Genomic DNA, 18416 nt, shown 5'->3' on the forward strand with positions numbered 1-18416 from the left:
GATGCCACCGTACGGTACGTTGCAAAGCTGCCGCGTGAAAACGGTAACGCCACAGGAATCGCGCTACTGGTTGTGTTTTTTCGTTAATTGGTTTCGTTTTAAGAAGGGTTTGAAAATCGACAGTTTCGTGCATGACACAACAAGATTGTCAGTGGTGTCACTAATATAAAGGTAATGCTTTTCGACGACGCAAAGTGTATATTTGTGAAATTTGCGCAACGTTCACCGGATCGATAATTGATTTACGTGTGTTCTATTCTAACCTACCTGCCCGTTCCTTCCAAAGTTATTAGTTCAATCATGTCACGTTGCCGATCGATTCGTCGCGATTTAGTTAAGATTTCACTTTGGACACTTGGAAGAATTCTATTAATATACTCCGCGACCCCAATAAAGATGATCTTTAGTCAGGTTTCTAAATGCCTAACCAGTATGCCTATTGTGCACTTACTGTCATTCATTGTTAAGACACTCGTTAATCTATATTATGTACAGAAATGTTCCCGTGATTCTTAGTCAACAAAAATATATATGTATATAGTATCATTCTTTGAAATTTTTTTTCTTGTAAAGTTTACCCCTGAAAATTTCTATTCTAACATAATAAACATGAATGGACTTATTTAATTACCTAAATTCAAATAGTATATCATTTAAATAATATTTGTAAGAATTTATTTATGTATATTCATTTTTACCAAATATGTGTTTGTTTTTTTAATATTCGTCGATATTAATAAATTATTCTTTAGAATCCTTTTACATTTTATGATTCTAGGTATAATACAAGATGTACAATGGAATTGGATTACAAACACCACGAGGTTCTGGAACAAATGGTCATGTCCAAAGAAATTGGGCAATTGTACGCAAGACTAAAGACAAAGTCACTTACAAAACAGATGAAGGAAAATTAGATCAGCTAAATAAGCAACCTAACAAAGATATTCTTGATCATGTTAGAAAAAGGAAAGTTGAAGTCAAATGTGCAGAATTGGCAGATATCTTAGAGGAACAAGGGTAAGTACATATCTTTATTTTTATAATAATATTGTACATAAATCTGATTATATTATTGTAATATCATAATTGCTCAAAAAATAAATATTTCTTAGAAATAAATTTAAAAATTAGATATAGATTATGTACGAAAGAAATACAGAGCTTCATCGACCCTTTGAACCCAATAGTAAATGAGATTCCGAACTTCAATTGGATTTGGCTTATCTTTGGCTTCAATATATTCTTTCTATGCAGTGTATTTCTTCACTAAACTGCTAACTATAATTAAACAAATGCTAGAATTCTTCTTTATTTGCTTTCTTTGTGCTTTATAGATTTACATCCGAAGAGGTAACAAAGAAAGTAGAATCATACAGATCCATGTTAATGGGAACTGACACCAAACCAGCAATATCTAGAGATGAATTTGGTCGTGTAAAGTAAGTACATTTTCTTCCTTATTAATACATTTCTATATGATTATATTATATAAAATATGATCGAACAAAATAAATAAATAAAGTAAATAAGCTGCATTTTTAAATATGCTACAAGTAATTTCATGATATAAAATTGCATGCAAATAGTATTGCATGGTATGTAAATGATGAGCAATATTAGGTTGTTTCTATTTTAAGACTATATTAAGATCCTCTTTATTTATAAAAAAGAAAAAACTTAAAAACCACGAATTCAATGAAAATTTAAACTTTTACGTAACTATTCGTTCTAAATCCATTCATTTATGTCGTTCCAAAACGCGCATATCGAAAATTTTGAAAACGAAAGTTTTAAGAGATTTCGAGACAAAGATCTAATAGCTACGATGGCTAGAACTCGTGTAAATGTAATGTCGGGGCTGCAGCAGCTTCTGATCGGTAGCTCAGGTTCCCGCTAAACCCAATATTATTGGAGGGTGGAGACATAGTCGCGTTCTCTCTCCCGAGTCGGCTTTCAGGGATATTACGCGGCCGATATCGACGTACCCCATAGCGCCGGCGCCACCCACGAACGGGGGGAGATACGGAGGTGCACAGAAAGAGAAACAGAGATACGCAAAGGGTCGAGCCAGAGAGAGGGAGAGTTCTGTTCCAGCATCTCTCATACTCGACTCTTTCCGCCTCAGTGCGAGGATGGACCGGCGTTACGACGCTACGCGTCGTCGACTCTCGTCGAGTACACGAATCGTTGGCCAATAGTCAGAAGAAAAAAAAATCAAAAAAGAAAAAAAAGAGACCAAAAACAGGAGGGAACATGTAACGGTTTCGTGATACACTCGCAAACAAACAAATCACAAAAGTCTTCCATTAGCGTATAGATTATTATATATATACATACATACATATATATATATATTATATATTATATGTTTTAATTAATCGTAAGTGATAAGTTGGCGTGTTAAGTGTAATTTAAGGTACGTAGGTTGAATTCGAAGGAGGAAGAGAAATCATTCGTACTCGTGTATTAATCCAATCTCAATTCCGATTTAAATTTACGCACATGTTCCGTACGGATACGCATATCTATTATAAAATTTGTTAGATCAAGGAACGTATTAGAAAAAGATTCAGGGTAAAAAGAAACTCCTGATTCTAACGCAGAGGGAGAGCGAGAAGATTTAACAGAAGAGCATAATCCCCACGTGTTTTGAATTGATTACGAGAGAAGAGAAATCGGAAGATTTGAATGGGATCCGACATTTTTCTATGATAAAAATCCATGTGTCTCCAGGTCGATGAATCGACAATAATTAATTAAGACGTCTTGCTTCTCTGTGCACTCAGCGTGTACGAGTGGAGGCGCGGCGACTATAGTGTGCCTGATACGAAGTCTTCCTTAGCATGTAAGCTACAATGAAATTACGATATATTCCTATATTCTTACACGAGTCACTAAGATATATATCTCTATACAATATACATGTATTACTAATTATATAAAACTCTTAAAAATCTAAGAGCAAAAATACAATCAAGATTGAAGAGGAAATACTTAAAAAGGTTTAAGAGAAATTAACACGAAAAAGAAATTTCTCAAATAATTCCAAACAAAAAGTTTGTTATTTTAAGAAGAGATTGGTTTCAACGACGATTGCTGTTGGGAGAAATAATCGATCAAGCAACGAGGAATTTTTCTCGGTGAACAAGAGAAGATAGGGAAAGAGAGAAAAGAGGAAAAAGAGAAGAAAGGGATCAGAGACGAAAAGTGACGTTTTCATCATCGCTGCCGGATGATTGTTCTCGGTAGGATAGCAGAGGTTCTGAATAAGGTGCTGGTGTAATCGGGGGAGGAAGCCATTACCTGCGCCTCCAACCCTCAACCCCCTTCCGACCGCCTAAACTGTCAAAGCCTGCCTCGAGAAGGGGATTAAGCTGCATCGGAACTACTCGCATGCCCGTCGCCCGACCGGTAGAGCTCCTTAACGTAAATTAGCGGCCGATCGTACTTAATGCTCATCTAATTACCCGGCCGTTAATTATTCAAGCCCTTAGTTTGTCCTCTAGAGTTGCCAGTGGCTGACCAAGCAAATTGCCGGCTAAATGAGATAAAATTTATTGGTAACTATATCGGGAAAATACCGAATACATTATTATAAATCTTCTCAGAAATCTTATAACTAAAAGAAAAATCTTATAATATGTTACATCTCATAATTTGAAAACGTTTATGTAATGGATATAAAGGAAACTTGAAAGAATTACCAAAATGTATATTTCAATGAAGGGATCAAGAAAAATATTGATTACAAATAGAAGAGAGAATTTGCAACAAGATCGAAGTTTCGATTAATTTATATATATCGTTAATTGAAAAATATCAAGGAAGAGGAGGAGATTTTTCTATCGAGAGTTTTGAATCGAGGAATGATTATGTCTGTGACAGTAGCTCCTTTGAAACCAGCTCGTGGACGAGGTCCAGCTGATGGCCGAGCATTTTTTGAGACACTCTGGAGAGGAAATTTCTTCTTGGATAGACAGAAGGTGATGAAACGATCGCGAAAACGAAAGTTGCAAGTGGCGAACGGAAAGAAGCGTGCACAGCTGCAGATGCGACAGCATTGTTGCTGTTGTCAGCGCATACAACTCCACCTCCTCGCCGGACGGCGAAGCAACATGCGCTCCGTCGTTAGGTGAATTTGTCACGAACGTTTATTAAGTGTATAATTTTTTCTTACGTTGAATAATACGTTTTTATGGCCTGCTTTTTATTTGTGGCAACTTATCTTGTTTAGACACGAAACTTTTACTTTTCATTACTATAAAAATGGTAAATGTTCATCCTTTTTTTTTTTTTTTAATATTTTTTATCGATTAATGCATTTTTAAGATTTTTTGCCGTCTACCTTTCACCTGTGAAAATTTATTGTTTTGAGATAAAATCTTTTTACATTATATAAAAATCTTTGAAAAGTTATCGAAGGTAAAAATTATAGTTTCTACGTTCTAATAATTTTTCTAGGCTTTAAGAAAATTCTTTTTCTACATAATCGTTATTGTAAAGACTTAGAATGATTGTATTTTTAAATTTGAATTATCTTTCTCGAGAAGTTCGTGGGAAGATAGAAAGACTAACTGAAGGAATTGGGTTTCTCTGACCACAGATTATCGTCTCTGCTTATTGTACATGGATATTCGATACGTCTAATGGCACACAGCTGATAGAATGTAGGAAAGTATCGCTACATATTCCTTTCCTATTCAAACGTTGCTATAAATATATTTGTTTATTTTACAGTTTTTAACTAGAAAGTTAATAACTTAAAAAGTTCTCGACAGAAATTCAAAACCTAAAAATATCAGCAAAGAGGAGATGTGATTAACTGGGGGGATTAAAAAGGCAAACGCTCTCTTTGAGTTCTATTTGGGGATGATTCACACTGTTGACCCCCAATCCCACGCGAAAGGGAAACATTTCCCTGTAAACAACTGTTACCCTTTAACACGCCATAATAATCAAAAGTAACTACCTTTACGATACTACATACTTCGTTCAATTATTCTAAATATAATAATTCGAAAACAGATTCAACTCCATCTTAGGAAAACAGAAAGATAAGAGAAAGGAAAAAACGTACAATATACCTATTTTCTAAAAAGATGACTACCAAAGGCTCGCATTATTTAACTCTACCTTGCATAAAGAAAGAAAGAACATTTAGAAGAAAAAAAATTATATATTAAAATATAAAATATCTCGTCTTTCAAAAGAATAATTACCAAAACAATTCACATCATTTCGAACGAAATCAACCATCAAACTCTTTCAATTAAATAAGCCTGTTAAAGGGTGACAAGAGAAAAATAAAAAAAGCATAAGAAAAAATAAGAATTATTTGGCCGTTTGATCTCCGTTTAGCGATACTTCGCAAGTGGTTGGCTGCTGAATTCGAGCGTGCAGCGGCGAGGAGTAGTGGCGCGAAAGGGATAGCAGAAAAGAGAACAGCTGGATTGTATTGATCCGCGCTCGAGCGTTGGCGTAGGGGTAGCTCGGCCGATCCCGGCCTCGCTTGCTGCTTTTCACTCGCGGGGTAGAAGAGGGGCCACCTCGATTTCTCTTCGGTATAGTCCCTCTGTTCGGTGTTATGTCACTGCCTTGCCGCATTGTCCGGACGGTTTCATCGACGTTCGCCAAAGCTACACCGAGGGACACGCCGTCCACCTCCTCCATCGTCAATCTCTTTACACGCTTTATGGATCGTCGCGAAATTTCACAGAACTAAAGCGGCCCACCAAGTGTGTCCGGTTTCGCGCGACGATGACGGTGAAAATTTCAACGCGGTACGAATTTCCCTCGTTTCATCCCCGTGTCGTCGTGTTGCTTCCTCGTCGCGTCATCAAATTCGATTAGAATATCAAAATAGGTCATGTTACCTGTTTTCGTCCCTTCCTCCACGACATGTGTTTATTTTTATTCATAGCACAGTTACTTCGTCAGATTTTTCTTATCTCGTGTGGAAAAAAATATCTTGCTGGAAAGAAAATATTCTTTAGATCACAGACATTATTTATGCTGTTTCTGGAAGAGTAGATCTGATGGCCACGTGTTTCTAGGTTTATGTGCGAACTTGGTATACGTTCGGTGCACGGGGTCAATGTGTTCGCATATGATTTACTGAGTAAAGTTTCCAGTGCCTTTAAGCGACTATATCACACGGCAGTGATCATTAAAATCTAAGATTTCTTTCTGGATCAAAAGATTTTAATTTTAAAATTTTTATTATTAATTTATTGTATTAATCGTTTGGATTCAAATAATTTACGTGATGCGAGATTACTTTGTTATTGATTTAATGTATCATCGTACAAAAGAGATTTATGCTTGATGGAAAATGACAATACAATTTTTTCTTGCAGTGTAAGAGAGACACATCAGATCGCCGAGGCGCAGCAAGAGAAAAATGCAAAGCTACGCGAGGCGTTCGGGATATCGGAGTTCTTCGTGGAGGGAAGTAGCCTAGATCCGGAGAGGCACGCGCGCGAGGCTGAGGCAAGAGCGGCGGCGAGCAAAGTGTATGAATTAGTACGGACCCCGAGTCCAGCTCCGGACACTACGTCCGTCCCGGAGAAGAAGAAACGCAAACGGTCCGGTAGTGCAATTAAAAAGAAAAAGGGAAAGAAGCACAAGAAGGAAAGGTAAAAGACAACGTAATGGTGCACGGGTCAATGGAGGCTGGATTCGATGTTTTAATTAATCCGCCAAAATAAAGACAAATAAGATAATGTAAGTGCAGATAAAGGAAATTGTAGTAATTATATTACTACATTGTACTACTGTGTATTAAAAGAAATATGTATACTGTATACTATAGCGTAGCAGTAGTACTATAACGGTATACTACAGCATACTATAGTATAGTAGTAATAAAATAGTGTACAATATTGTTTGTGTTATTATAGTGCAATGTAATGATATATATTATGTGTGACTTGAATTATTTAAACAAAAAATTCGTATCGTTGTCCCATGCGAGAGAAAGTGTACACAAATCCAGGCTCCAAGACCGAACGGACCATCCCCCGTAGTAGCTCCTCTCCTAACCCCCGGTTAATTATTCATTTATCGCAAGTTCCACACTCGTTCATTTGCTTACTACACACCTCTTGTCAGATACTGACTCATGACTCACCTACTATTTCATGTCCCATACACCTTTCTCTGTTTCAAACAGAACTGAGGAGGACTGAGTGCCTACCCAGTAGGCTCAGTAGGTAAGTGTGGTCGTCGCGTCTACTTTCCAAAAAAAAAGTTTAAAAAATTAAAAAAGTAATAAAAGAAAATAAAAGATATACTTGAAAAAAATAAAAAAAAACGATATAAAATATCTGTATTAAGAAAAGAAAGAAAGAAAAATAGTCGAGTCTAATATATTTAGGTATTTGTCTAAATAGGCATAATTAGAGGGTAAATGTTTGCTGTATTGCTGGAATTCCTGTAACATCAAAAATTAGTAATCAGCAAGATTTTTTGTTAGATACAATGTAATGATGTAAGAAAACAGTGGGCAAACATTTACTTCGATATTATACAAAATATACACGGGTTTTTTTAACAAATAACGTTGTTGTCTGACGCGTAAATCATGCATTTCTATCTTTGTTGTTGTTATCGATAAAGCTTGTTGTTAATGTCATCTCTCTATTTTTTTCTGACAAGTCCGTCCCTATCGATGGTTATCAAGGTAATGCTAATCCCATATTATATCAATACTCCTCATATTTTGTATACTCGTCTTTTGTAACTTTTGAAAGATTTGGTTTTACATAACGCACAATGGTGACTAGTTAGAAAAAAAAAGAAAATCTCGCAGAACGTATGAAAAACCAAATCTTCCAAATGAGTGATTATGTAGTCGGTTTGTTAGCTATAGCCCGATATTGTGATTTTCACCTTATATATGTATCGTTGTACTTATATTTTTTATTACTTAATTCACTTGGGATTGCAGTGAAAGATTGGAAAAAATATGTTTATATATATGATTTTTCGTTTTTTTTTCTACATCGATACTTACTAAAATATTCACACACTGCATTTCCTATACATATACATATATATCAGTATATAAGTTAGTATCCATTTTTTAAATTGAATACCTTATCCAGATGCTGAGATAGATCAGTGTAAAAATTTCGCCCGGAATTACGCGTTCTCAACTGCTACTTTTTCCGAATTTCTTACTTTTTAATCGAATACAGCAGGTAGCTTGTATCATTAGAATAAAGTATTTGTTTCACACACGGATACATTGTACTACAGCTTTCTTTATTGTCAGCACAAGGTATGCACTTGTCGACAGGAAGACGCCCACTGCAAGAATTAAAAAAATTAAATATTATTAACAAAAAAAAAAAATTAAACTTATTTATAGTGAAACTTTTAGAATAACTACGAACGAATTTCCTAGGTCGGAATCTCCGAAGGGTAGCAAGAAGAAAGAAAAATCCAAGAAGAAGAAAAAGGAAAAGAAACACAAGAAGACTGAGGCTAGTTCCTCTGACAGTGATTCTAGTGAAGCTTCAGATGATAGCAGGTAATCAAACTTCTAAAATTTGTATCTTTTTATACTTAATATACATACTTAATTATTAATATAATTAATTTTTTAGTTCTTCCGAAACTGAGTCAAAGAAGAAAAAGAAAAAAAAGAAGAAGAAGTCAAAGGCAGAGGCAAAAGAAAAGCACGAGGTAGGGAAAATGATGCTAAGGAAACAGATACGAAATTTCTATCTTCCTCTCTCTTTCTATACATATACATATTTATAACTATATTATATCCATATATATATATATATACCTTATATATATATATACCTTAGCACGTGAAACAGGAGCATGTGACATTTACTTTTACGTTCATTTTTCTCCTATTAGTTGTTAATCGAACATTGGATTTTATAAAATATTTTGTGTTGCCGCCTAACTTTGAATAAGCATGATTCATTGCTTGTTTCTGTAAAGATTTTTATCTGATTTCAAGTTAACAGTCATTATTTCAAAAGTGTAAATCTCAGTATTGTTTGTAATTATCAGCGCCATTTGACAGGATATATTCCCTGAGTGAGTACCAGATATGCCGCTACTCAATGTAATAATAATTTTGTAATTTTTCTATTCGTACGAATTTTTGCGATTGTTGTTGCCTTTTCACTCGTTTTGTGTCAAGCACCATCACGTTTACGAGAGAATAAACGAATAGGAGACTGCTTGTTCTCTGGCCTAGGTGCAATGCAAACAGATTAATATTAAAATAGTATGTAACGTTTACATTATCAACTTCTCTGATTTTTTTATTTTCTCAGTTATATTTCTTTCGCGGACACATCTCTTCAACTAAAACACTTCGTACATTTTTATCTTCTGAATTTGTACTAGAGCGAATGAGCAGACTCCAGAGAATCTTTGAACAATTACGATTTCTTTTTTTATCCTACTGACAAGTACATATGCATGATTGATGTTCGCTAGATAATCCTGTCTAACATAGTAATCCATACTCTTCTTCTTCTAGAAGAAAAAAATACCTGTCAAGAAGAAGCATCAGTCATCCGACAGCTCGTCAGATAGGTAAATTTCAAATTCAAAGTTTTTCACATAAATTTGTCAAATAATCAATTAAATAAATAATAATCCCAATAATCCCAATTGAATAATCCCAAATAGAAATCTCTTTTTAATAGTACATAGTTTTATATTATATATAAATTTGATGAATTTCCAGTTCTCCGGAGAGGCCGAAAAAGTCTATGAAACATGACAAAATTGTAGAGAAAGCTAAGAACGATGAGACGGAGAACACAACAAAAGAGCCTCGATCGAATCGCTCACCAAAGAAGCAAGAGAAAGGTCGAAACGAAACTCCTCCTCCCAAGAGGAAAGATTCTCCCGTTAAAAAACCCGCGCCAGAGAAAAAGGATAAATCACCAGCTGTACATAAGAGTCCTCCACCAAGGCGACATAGATCACCATCAAGAAGTAAAGCTGATAGAGGAAGGTCTCCTAGAAGATATTCAAGGTCACGACGAATCAGCCCTTCACCAAGGAGAAGAAGGATTTCGAGATCTCCAAGAAGATACAACAGATATTCCATATCCAGAAGCAGAAGTCGATCGAGGTACGATCGTTATGGATCACGACGTCGATTTTCACCACTTCCTAGGCGCAGGAGATCCGATTCTCGAAGAAGATCCAGGTCTCCCAGAAGACAGAGAGATAGACGGGAAAGATCTAGAGATCGTCGTAGAAGTCGTAGTAGAACAAGAAGTAGATCTAGAAGATCTACTTTGAGTTATTCTCCCGTACGGAAAAATCCGGAACGGTACAAACACATATTAGAAGAGAAGAAGAAACGAGATCAAAAGAAGAATCACGATAACAAACGGAAATCCCGGTCAACTTCGAAAGCGAGAAAAATGCGAACAATTACACCAAGAGTTAGGTTACGTTCCTCGAGCGAAGATGAAACAGATATAGCAGACGATGAACCAAAAGCAGAGGACGAAGAAAAAATGAAAGAAATGCATACATTGAAGCGATTACAGAGTGGATTAGCCGCGAAAGCCAGAGAGACTCTTGGTAAGAAGGTAATAAGTCCAGTAAAGATTAAAGTTGAGAAGAAAGAAGATAACGTGTTGGATATAGCTTTACCAAATGACCCGCCCAAAATGGTACAAAATACTATTGGTCTTGTGCAAGAGAAATCTAAGTCAAAATCTCCTATATCTCATTTACCTGCTATTCAGTCTCCAGTGTCCAGCAGATCACCCTCACCAGCTTTGCCATTGACTAGAGAAGAGGCTGCAATAAAAATACGATCACCGAGTGAATCGCCCCCTCCATTGCCGCCAGTCTTAAATAAGGTTGACTTAAGGTCACCGAGCATGACTGCTAAGACAAATCATCGTTCGAAGTCTCCTAGTATCACCAAGAAGAATTCGCCAGTTGCCTCAAGGAAACACTCGTCACAGAGCAAATCGTCCTCACACTCACCGCCCGTATCTATCTCCCATAAAGACACTACTGTAAAATTACGTTCTCCAAGTGAATCTCCACCTCCGATTCCTAGTAACAAATCTAAGCAAAGATCTGCATCACCAGTCATCTCAAAAAAGAGTTCTCCTGTTTCTAGAAAGCATTCTCCGAGGAATAAGTCTTACTCCAGGTCACCTTCCAGGTCGTACACGAGATCTGTGTCACTGGAGAAAAGGTCTTCCAGATCGCCTCGGCATTGTTCAAGGTCCGTCTCCAGAGACAAAAAATCGCGTTCTGTATCAAGAAGCAAGAAATCGGCATCTCCTAGACACAGGTCTCCAACATCGCCATCAAGATCGAAGAAATCATCTAAATCTCCAGCAAGGTCAAAGAGATTGAGCAGGTCAAGGTCTTCTTCGGAATCAAAACGATCTGTATCTAGATCTCCGTCACGTTCAAAAAAATCTCCGTCTCATTCACCGGAAAAATCAAGGTCCAGAAGTAGGACCAGGTCGTTATCGAAAGGATCCAGGAGCCGATCTCTATCGAAGAAGTCTAGAAGCAGATCTTTGTCAAAGAAATCGCGTAGTCGATCACTGTCGAAGAAATCTAGAAGTCGGTCGCTATCGAAGAAGTCAAGGAGCCGTTCGCGGTCATTGTCCAGGCTGTCGCGAGATAAAGAGAAGAGAAGTCATAGTAGGAGTAGTTCACGTTCTTCTTTAAGGTGAATAATTAGTCTTTTTTACATGTATTTCCTTTACTCCATTCTTATAAGAAATTGTTTAATGTATTTCTATTTTGTGTCCAGTTCAAGGCATAGTCGTAGAAGTTTCTCTAGTTCATCGCGGTCATCAAGCAGTGTTTCTAGTAGGTCTTCTCGTTCAACGTCCAGCAGTTCAGCTTCTAGTAGGTCTCGGTCTCCGTCGATACCTCGACGTCATGGCTCACCTAGTTTTCTAGATAGACGTCGTATTACAAGGTAGGTATCTATACAACGGTAGTTTCGATATCGTAGCATCAGGTTTTACAGCGCACCACGCCAAATCTTGTAAGCTCACATTGTTGTATCAAACGTAGAAACGTTTATCTTCTTTCGACTTTTATTTTTTATTTTCGTTTTTTGATTTTATATATTCATCATCGATGTATCCATCTCACGATTGAAACGCTCACTTGTTTAAGAAGTTCCGATTAATAATAAGCAATTTGCAAAGCGACGATATCGATAAGTTTACGATGAATTCACGCTTGGACGTTCTTTTATTAATGCTATTTTGTGTTGTGTCCTACAGAGACAGATCGAGGGACAGGCATAGAAGATAAAGTTACGACTTCGCACAGATGTTTCTATTACTTTCCTATAATTATAATGTAGTAGTAAACATGTGATGCATACCGAATTTCATTTTTAATAAGTAAATGAAAAAAGAAAGAGAAACAAAGCAATTTTAGCTGCAACCGCAAAAACTAGTTTAATGATCATTGATGATTAAGCATAAAGAATGGTGTAGTTTAATTATAATTATTTGTGCATATTGTGGCACATTAAAACTTTATCAGTATCAATTCAATAATTTTCTAAGGAACTACTTTCGACACTCATATACACTTACTATGCAATGTGTATAATTAGCGAACTCCCCGCATCTAATTACCCGCGTTATGTAAAATGAAAGTATACTCCGTCACAACTTATATATGAATTTCGTTTCAAGTCAGTCAAGTATACTTATGTTTGTATGATTTTTTCTTCCCCTTTTTTTCATTTGTATCTAATTGCTTATAAAATGTTCTAAATATGAGTAGACGTAGCATGCGTGTATCTTCCTTATAAATTATTGTAAATGACATATTTACAGTAGAGATTCTCTTTTATTTTGTCAGTCACGAATAAAATGTATTTACCGCTACAAAAGCAAGCTGTTTTCTTTAGTTCTTGATATACATTTTTGTTCGTTGTGTTCTGTGAATCATTTTCAATCCACTGCCTTCCTTTATTAAAATTACAGCAAGGTAAGTAACACATTTTTATTTTTGCATGGTTTCTTTTGTTGCATTGCATGGTTTATTTTGCACTTATTCAATATCTTTTTTTCAATATCTATTATTAATGATAATATGTATTAATATCTACTTAAATTATTTAATTCATGTAAGAGTTGTTTACGATTAACATATCTTTATCTAATTTTTAACAAACGTTTTTTATTGTATATAACTGTGTGATTATCATAATATTAATAGTCCTTAATTTTAGCGCCAGGAAACGACCAATTCCATATCATCGACCTACTCCGACACCACCTTCGTCACCGAGTAGTTCAGATAGCAGCAGACATAGTAATTGGTCAAGTCCAAGTCATCGATCAAGTTGTTCCCCGAGTCGAAGTCCATCATACACGCGTTGAAGCGATTGAGCGAATCCCTAAAGACTAGACGTTCCTTTCATGTATCAGATTTAGAATGGTGCAGATCATGAAGGCCCTTTGATGCTTTTTTCTAACATCATGTCTTACGTCATGTTAAATCATGTTTATAATGTTGGAAATTGACACGATTGTAAAGAAAGGTTTCACTGTATTTTTTCGTATCAGGAAGGTACAAAGATAATACACCATTCTGAGTTTGGTGCATCATCTTTAAATCTTTGTAAATTCTTAATATGCATTTACATGTTTGATCTCGTAACTCGTAACTTAATAATACTCATCGATGATGGTTCACAGTAATACCATCAGCTTCAGTATTAGTAACACTAACGTTATTTCTATTGCTCCATTTTTATTTTAGTCAGATATTAGGTAAGAATGATTTTAATGTACTTACAGTATGATATTTATATCATTACTAAGACAACCAAAGAAATGAAAGATTTAAGTTTGTCTATCATTCATCTTTCAATTTTATGAATTGAAACATGATTTAAAAGCTAGATGTGCAAGAGTAACCAGAGATAAGATATTTTAATAATAGGATATATGACTAATTTATAGCAAAATTTTATAACACCATCATTTTTGGAAGTACATTATCTTCCTCGATTATATTGTCTCACGATCTTGTGAATTTTATGTCTTCATAAAATAATGTTTTTCGTAGACTTATGTACATCTACGTACTTAAGCAATAAGAAGACAATGATGATTATAAGCATCATGAAATATGTTGATTGCAGCTTCTTAAGATCTCACATCATTATTCAGTAGCAATTCTATTATTTGAAGGTTCATTTAAAACTACTCTAGTAGTACAACGTCCGGGTGATTATCTAATCATATAATTGTTTGTTATACAAACACCAGCTAGTCAAATTTTAGACATTCCATTAGTAATTAACATACTGAAATATTATTCAAATTGATCTATTAATTTTTCAAGGAAGTAATTCATATTTTAGTGCAATGTTTTACACTTGTTCCTTTTGTATATACATATATATTATTGTGTATAGACTCAGCACCATGCTCGTTTGCTATATTAATTTATTTATTTTCTGACTTAAATATATATATTTATTTATTTATTTATTTATATCATGAATAGCTAGTCATTTGTCAATTGAAGACAAGAAAAATGTATAAAAGTGATGTTAAACTATTAGAGTTTCGTTTACTGGCAATACTCAATTTATCTGAATGCTAGTCAGAAAGTTTTCATTTGGCTGTAAGGCCAGGCAGCGTACCAAAAGACATAATTAGACTAGTCTTGATTATTCAAAGTTAAGTCTTGAAAATGTATGTATAGGGTTAAAAAATCATATTTGAAAAGTCTACATTGTTTATGATTAGGAGGAAAAACTATGTAGAATTAGTTCTTGCATAATGACTGACTCAGTTTTATTGAAAAAAATGTCAATTGCTATAGTGTTGCAACATTAATTCACCTTTGATGCATATCTATGAAACGAAACTGAAACATAAATATGTAGATACTTATCACATGAAAGTCTTGATTTTAAAATTAATATATGTAAGGTCTGGAAAATTCATTCTATTATTTGATTAATGCGTTTTACAATATTACAAAACTCTGACGAATTATGAAGTGGAAGTTATTTATACGAACGTAGGAAGGAAAAACATTGTTATCTTTGCACACCATGGCTCTTGACATTAATATTTATTATTCATAATTTACAGCCGTCAAATGTTACCATCGTTGAAATGAAAGAAATTCTGATTATATCTGTAATATACTCTGTATTGTTGTTGTGTGATTAAATTAAAAAGCTTAAAATATTTTCTCCTTCTTTTACAAAGCATACAAAATTCATTTATATATATATATATAACCATTCTTATACCATAGCTTAGGTACTAGTAAGGATAGTGTTCAGTTTAAAACTGCCTATAACGTACAGTAGTATAATTATACACAGACTAGACTGTGTAACATTGGAATGAGAAATTATTTACATAATTTATGTATAAAATATGTAGTGCTTGATAAATATGTATCCCATAAGCAGTATATCCTTTTTATATTTAGTAATATAAAAATTAAATCTCTATTATATGAATATGTTAGTATCTTGCTCCACTGATGTTATTTTGTAGCTTTTGTCTGTTTAGAACGCTGTTGTGCGAGATATATAGCCCAACAAAAACCAATAAGATTTACCACAAGAACACGTAACTGAAAAAGATTGTTAAATATGTATTAATTTTGAAATCATTTCAGTAAGTAGTTTAATTTAGGTTATTAAATACTCGAGTGAACTTACAATTGGTGGAACATATTTTAAGTTAATAAACTGAAGTAATGTTAAATATTTTAAATTTGCAGTAAGTACTGGCAAATATAACTTTTTCATTTGTTTCAAAGCATCATCATGTGAACTACCCTACAACAAAAAGGAATTTGGATAGTTGGAAAAGACAATAAGTGATGGAAACAAATTGACATGCATAAATAGATCATACCTCAAACATAGACAACATGTATAATGCTAATGCCTGATAACACGGTGTATATAAACATCTTTCTATTAACAAAAGAATTAAAGGGTTTCTCACAAATGGATTTATATATGTATAAAAATAATGTGGAAGTGGGCCTCCAAAGAATAGCCTACAAAAGAAGTAATACTTTGAGAGGACAAATAATTTTTTGATGAAAAATTACAATTATACTAGCTGTACTTAAGTACTTGATTTAGTCCATAATTTATTGAAACTTACCCAAAGAGAGCAAATGCGAGGAAACTGTCTTCATTGAAACGCTTTGCACCAGATATTTTTTGCGAAATAAAATTTCCGAGAGCTGCGATGATACAACTAAAAGAACAAATAACATTCCCTTTAAAATATATTTTAAAAGTGGAACGTAATTTGTATTCGCTGTGACATACCTAGTGATCGCTTTAGTTTTCAGCGGACTCGTATAAAGACGTTCGAAATAAGCAGAAGTAAGTTGAAGTATTAAATCTTTAGGCTTAGAAAGAGCCATTCTGATTGTTCTATTTCTCTATATCAAATAAGTGATAAAAAGGAAGTGAGAGTTAAACGTGGTATTTCGTCAAAGTATGAACCGAACGATCTGATAACAAACAGTAAATTGTAGTGAACACTACAAACAGTTAAATGCCACACATACAAGTTCCGTTGATCTGGCAAGTTATTAGCATATAACACGACCAAACTAAAACTAAAAGTATTATTAATTTATTGTACTATCTGAAATTACATCACAATAAAATAAATAAGTTTAAAATAATGCATAAAATATCATAATTTAACAGATTGCAAAATTGGTCATAGTACATAGTACATAAGTCGACAGTGACGTAAGATAGTCAAAAAACAAATATAGCCTATAAAAAAAGAATAATCGCTATTTTTTTGTAATATTTTGTCCATGATTATAAAACATGTATTTAACTTATATTAAAATGCGTATATATTCTTTTTAGTAATGTCGAGGTTAGGTTTTGTGTGGTAGTATCAGTGTATATACACTGTATGTACATATGTATTATGTGCTATAACTGTATATCAAATATTAGTAAACTTTTCATCAAATATTTAGGACATGGCCCAAGGAAAATTAAAAGTGAAAGCTAAAGTGCCATCGACGGTAAAAGGAAAAAGTAAGAACAAAAAGAGTTCTGGTATTCAAAGACGAAATAGTAAGTATTTTTTTATAAACTTCTACCATAAAATAAAGCGTTGTAAATTGTAAGTAAAAAAATTAAATTATATGTAAATTTATTAACAAAATTTGTTTGAATTTTTTTATTTATAGATGCACCTATTCAACCTAAAAAGAGGAAATTTGAAGAAACGCATAAGTTAAAACAAATAATTACAAAAACAGTTAACAAAGCAATGGAAGATGAATTGAGAGAAAAAGCTTTGGAAGGAAAAAGATTACTTACTAGAAAGGAAGCAGTTACGTTGAAAAAGAAATAATTTATGGTATTATTTTAAGATTGATACTAAAAAAGACTTCTTTATTTTACTGAAATAATAAATGTAATATAAATAAAGATTTGTATTGTAAAATGAACAATACAATGATACAAAACGATACAAAGAATAAAAATAAATAAGCAAACCATTTCAATATATATATGTAAAATTTATTGCTAACAGAGGGATGTAAATAATGGGAAAATAGTATAAAATCATATATCTGTTAAGATTTAAGATCATTATTTTAATTTGTATTGTTATTTCATAGAATAATTCTGAACATGAAATCAATGGCACAGTGACTTATAGAATATAAATATAAAAAGAAAATAATAATTTTCAGTGCACCTGCAAAACATCCCGCAATAAATTACTTTTTTGTGCGATTATCCGACAATAGTTTCCTAGAAGGCACAAGGGTTTCGTTTTTAATTGATTCACATCGACGGCGAAAGGTTTTCATTTCGCTGATAATGCGCTAATTACAAAAATAAACATTATTTCACAAGATATTTTACATAACTCATATAACAAGGTACAAAATTGTGAGTTCGATTTGATAAATGTACTAAATTTTAATATATTATCTCTTCTTAATAAACTTCCACTCTAGATCACATCGATTAAGGCTGCGTTACGTATCGTATTTTGTAGGCTGAACGCTTCTTTCTAAGTACAAGTTCGTTTAAAACATTATTTGAACTTTATGGAGAAGCCACCTACAACGTTAAACACAAATACAAGTTGAGCAGCATATCTTATTTTGAATCTACCAAATGTTCTACAGTAGTCCCCGTTTAATGTTCGCTGGTTTGAACCTGTGCAATGAAAACTATTCTAGAAGGTGAATTCTCAGAAGTTACACGGGTTTATTCCTTTTCGGTACTTTCATCTCAGACTGCAAGAGCAAGACTGTGACATTCAGAGCGAATGACACGCTCACTCTGTAATACCAATTCCAGGAATTGATGGGGAAGACTCCGCGAACATTAACTGGAGTAAAACTGAACTAAACACAAAGCAAGGTTT

General features: G+C 33.9%; 4 protein-coding genes across 12 annotated transcripts in view; 2 read left to right on the forward strand and 2 right to left on the reverse strand.

The window, feature by feature from the left end:
- Window positions 1–23: 23 nt before the first annotated feature.
- Window positions 24–15210, forward strand: LOC117206157 (serine/arginine repetitive matrix protein 2). Of its 4 annotated transcripts, none has more exons than XM_033445250.1 (10): window positions 24–171; window positions 779–1020; window positions 1338–1442; window positions 6360–6638; window positions 8411–8536; window positions 8613–8691; window positions 9515–9570; window positions 9725–11698; window positions 11783–11953; window positions 13232–15210. In XM_033445250.1, exons 2-10 carry the CDS (start codon window positions 791–793, stop codon window positions 13380–13382), a joined length of 3171 nt encoding a protein of 1056 aa, XP_033301141.1. In that variant the 5' UTR covers window positions 24–171; window positions 779–790; the 3' UTR covers window positions 13383–15210. The 4 variants fall into 4 exon arrangements, with proteins under 4 accessions (XP_033301141.1, XP_033301143.1, XP_033301142.1 ...); XM_033445252.1 differs by lacking the exon at window positions 13232–15210 and adding an exon at window positions 12267–12762; XM_033445251.1 differs by lacking the exons at window positions 24–171; window positions 779–1020; window positions 1338–1442 and adding an exon at window positions 1922–4135.
- On the reverse strand, window positions 15154–16682 carry LOC117206170 (peroxisomal membrane protein 2). The gene is made up of 5 exons (XM_033445277.1): window positions 16325–16682; window positions 16155–16250; window positions 15897–16044; window positions 15698–15817; window positions 15154–15609 (listed from the first exon to the last, which is right to left on the reverse strand). Exons 1-5 carry the CDS (start codon window positions 16420–16422, stop codon window positions 15520–15522), a joined length of 552 nt encoding a protein of 183 aa, XP_033301168.1. The 5' UTR covers window positions 16423–16682; the 3' UTR covers window positions 15154–15519.
- On the forward strand, window positions 16293–17621 carry LOC117206175. 3 transcript variants are annotated; one of them, XM_033445286.1, is made up of 3 exons: window positions 16293–16381; window positions 17002–17101; window positions 17218–17621. In XM_033445286.1, exons 2-3 carry the CDS (start codon window positions 17005–17007, stop codon window positions 17382–17384), a joined length of 264 nt encoding a protein of 87 aa, XP_033301177.1. In that variant the 5' UTR covers window positions 16293–16381; window positions 17002–17004; the 3' UTR covers window positions 17385–17621. The 3 variants fall into 3 exon arrangements, with proteins under 3 accessions (XP_033301177.1, XP_033301175.1, XP_033301176.1); XM_033445284.1 differs by having other exon boundaries at window positions 16296–16585; XM_033445285.1 differs by lacking the exon at window positions 16293–16381 and adding an exon at window positions 16535–16626.
- The window catches only part of LOC117206155 (unconventional myosin IC), a 34787-nt gene continuing 33981 nt past the window's right edge, over window positions 17611–18416 (reverse strand). For all 4 annotated transcript variants that reach the window (XM_033445244.1, XM_033445247.1, XM_033445246.1 and 1 more), the window contains one exon: window positions 17611–18106. In XM_033445244.1, coding sequence (XP_033301135.1) covers window positions 18092–18106 — 15 coding nt within the window. In that variant the 3' untranslated portion in view covers window positions 17611–18091. The remainder of the gene's footprint in view (window positions 18107–18416) is intronic.

Source organism: Bombus bifarius, unplaced genomic scaffold (genome assembly GCF_011952205.1).
Source record: "Bombus bifarius isolate JDL3187 unplaced genomic scaffold, Bbif_JDL3187 scf7180000007996, whole genome shotgun sequence".
Taxonomy (NCBI): domain Eukaryota; kingdom Metazoa; phylum Arthropoda; class Insecta; order Hymenoptera; family Apidae; genus Bombus; species Bombus bifarius.

Bases quoted from the DNA above. Each gene is read 5' to 3' on its own strand.
- LOC117206170 (XM_033445277.1), bottom strand. From the start codon at position 16,422: ATGGCTCTTTCTAAGCCTAAAGATTTAATACTTCAACTTACTTCTGCT. The intron at 15,818-15,896 runs GTATGATCTATT...TTTTTGTTGTAG, and splicing joins ACATGTTGTCTATGTTTGAG to GGTAGTTCACATGATGATGC. The intron at 15,610-15,697 runs GTAAGTTCACTC...AATCTTTTTCAG, and splicing joins TAAAATATGTTCCACCAATT to TTACGTGTTCTTGTGGTAAA.
- LOC117206175 (XM_033445286.1), top strand. From the start codon at position 17,005: ATGGCCCAAGGAAAATTAAAAGTGAAAGCTAAAGTGCCATCGACGGTA. The intron at 17,102-17,217 runs GTAAGTATTTTT...TTTTATTTATAG, and splicing joins TGGTATTCAAAGACGAAATA to ATGCACCTATTCAACCTAAA.
- LOC117206157 (XM_033445250.1), top strand. From the start codon at position 791: ATGTACAATGGAATTGGATTACAAACACCACGAGGTTCTGGAACAAAT. The intron at 8,692-9,514 runs GTAGGGAAAATG...TTCTTCTTCTAG, and splicing joins AGGCAAAAGAAAAGCACGAG to AAGAAAAAAATACCTGTCAA. The intron at 9,571-9,724 runs GTAAATTTCAAA...ATGAATTTCCAG, and splicing joins TCCGACAGCTCGTCAGATAG to TTCTCCGGAGAGGCCGAAAA.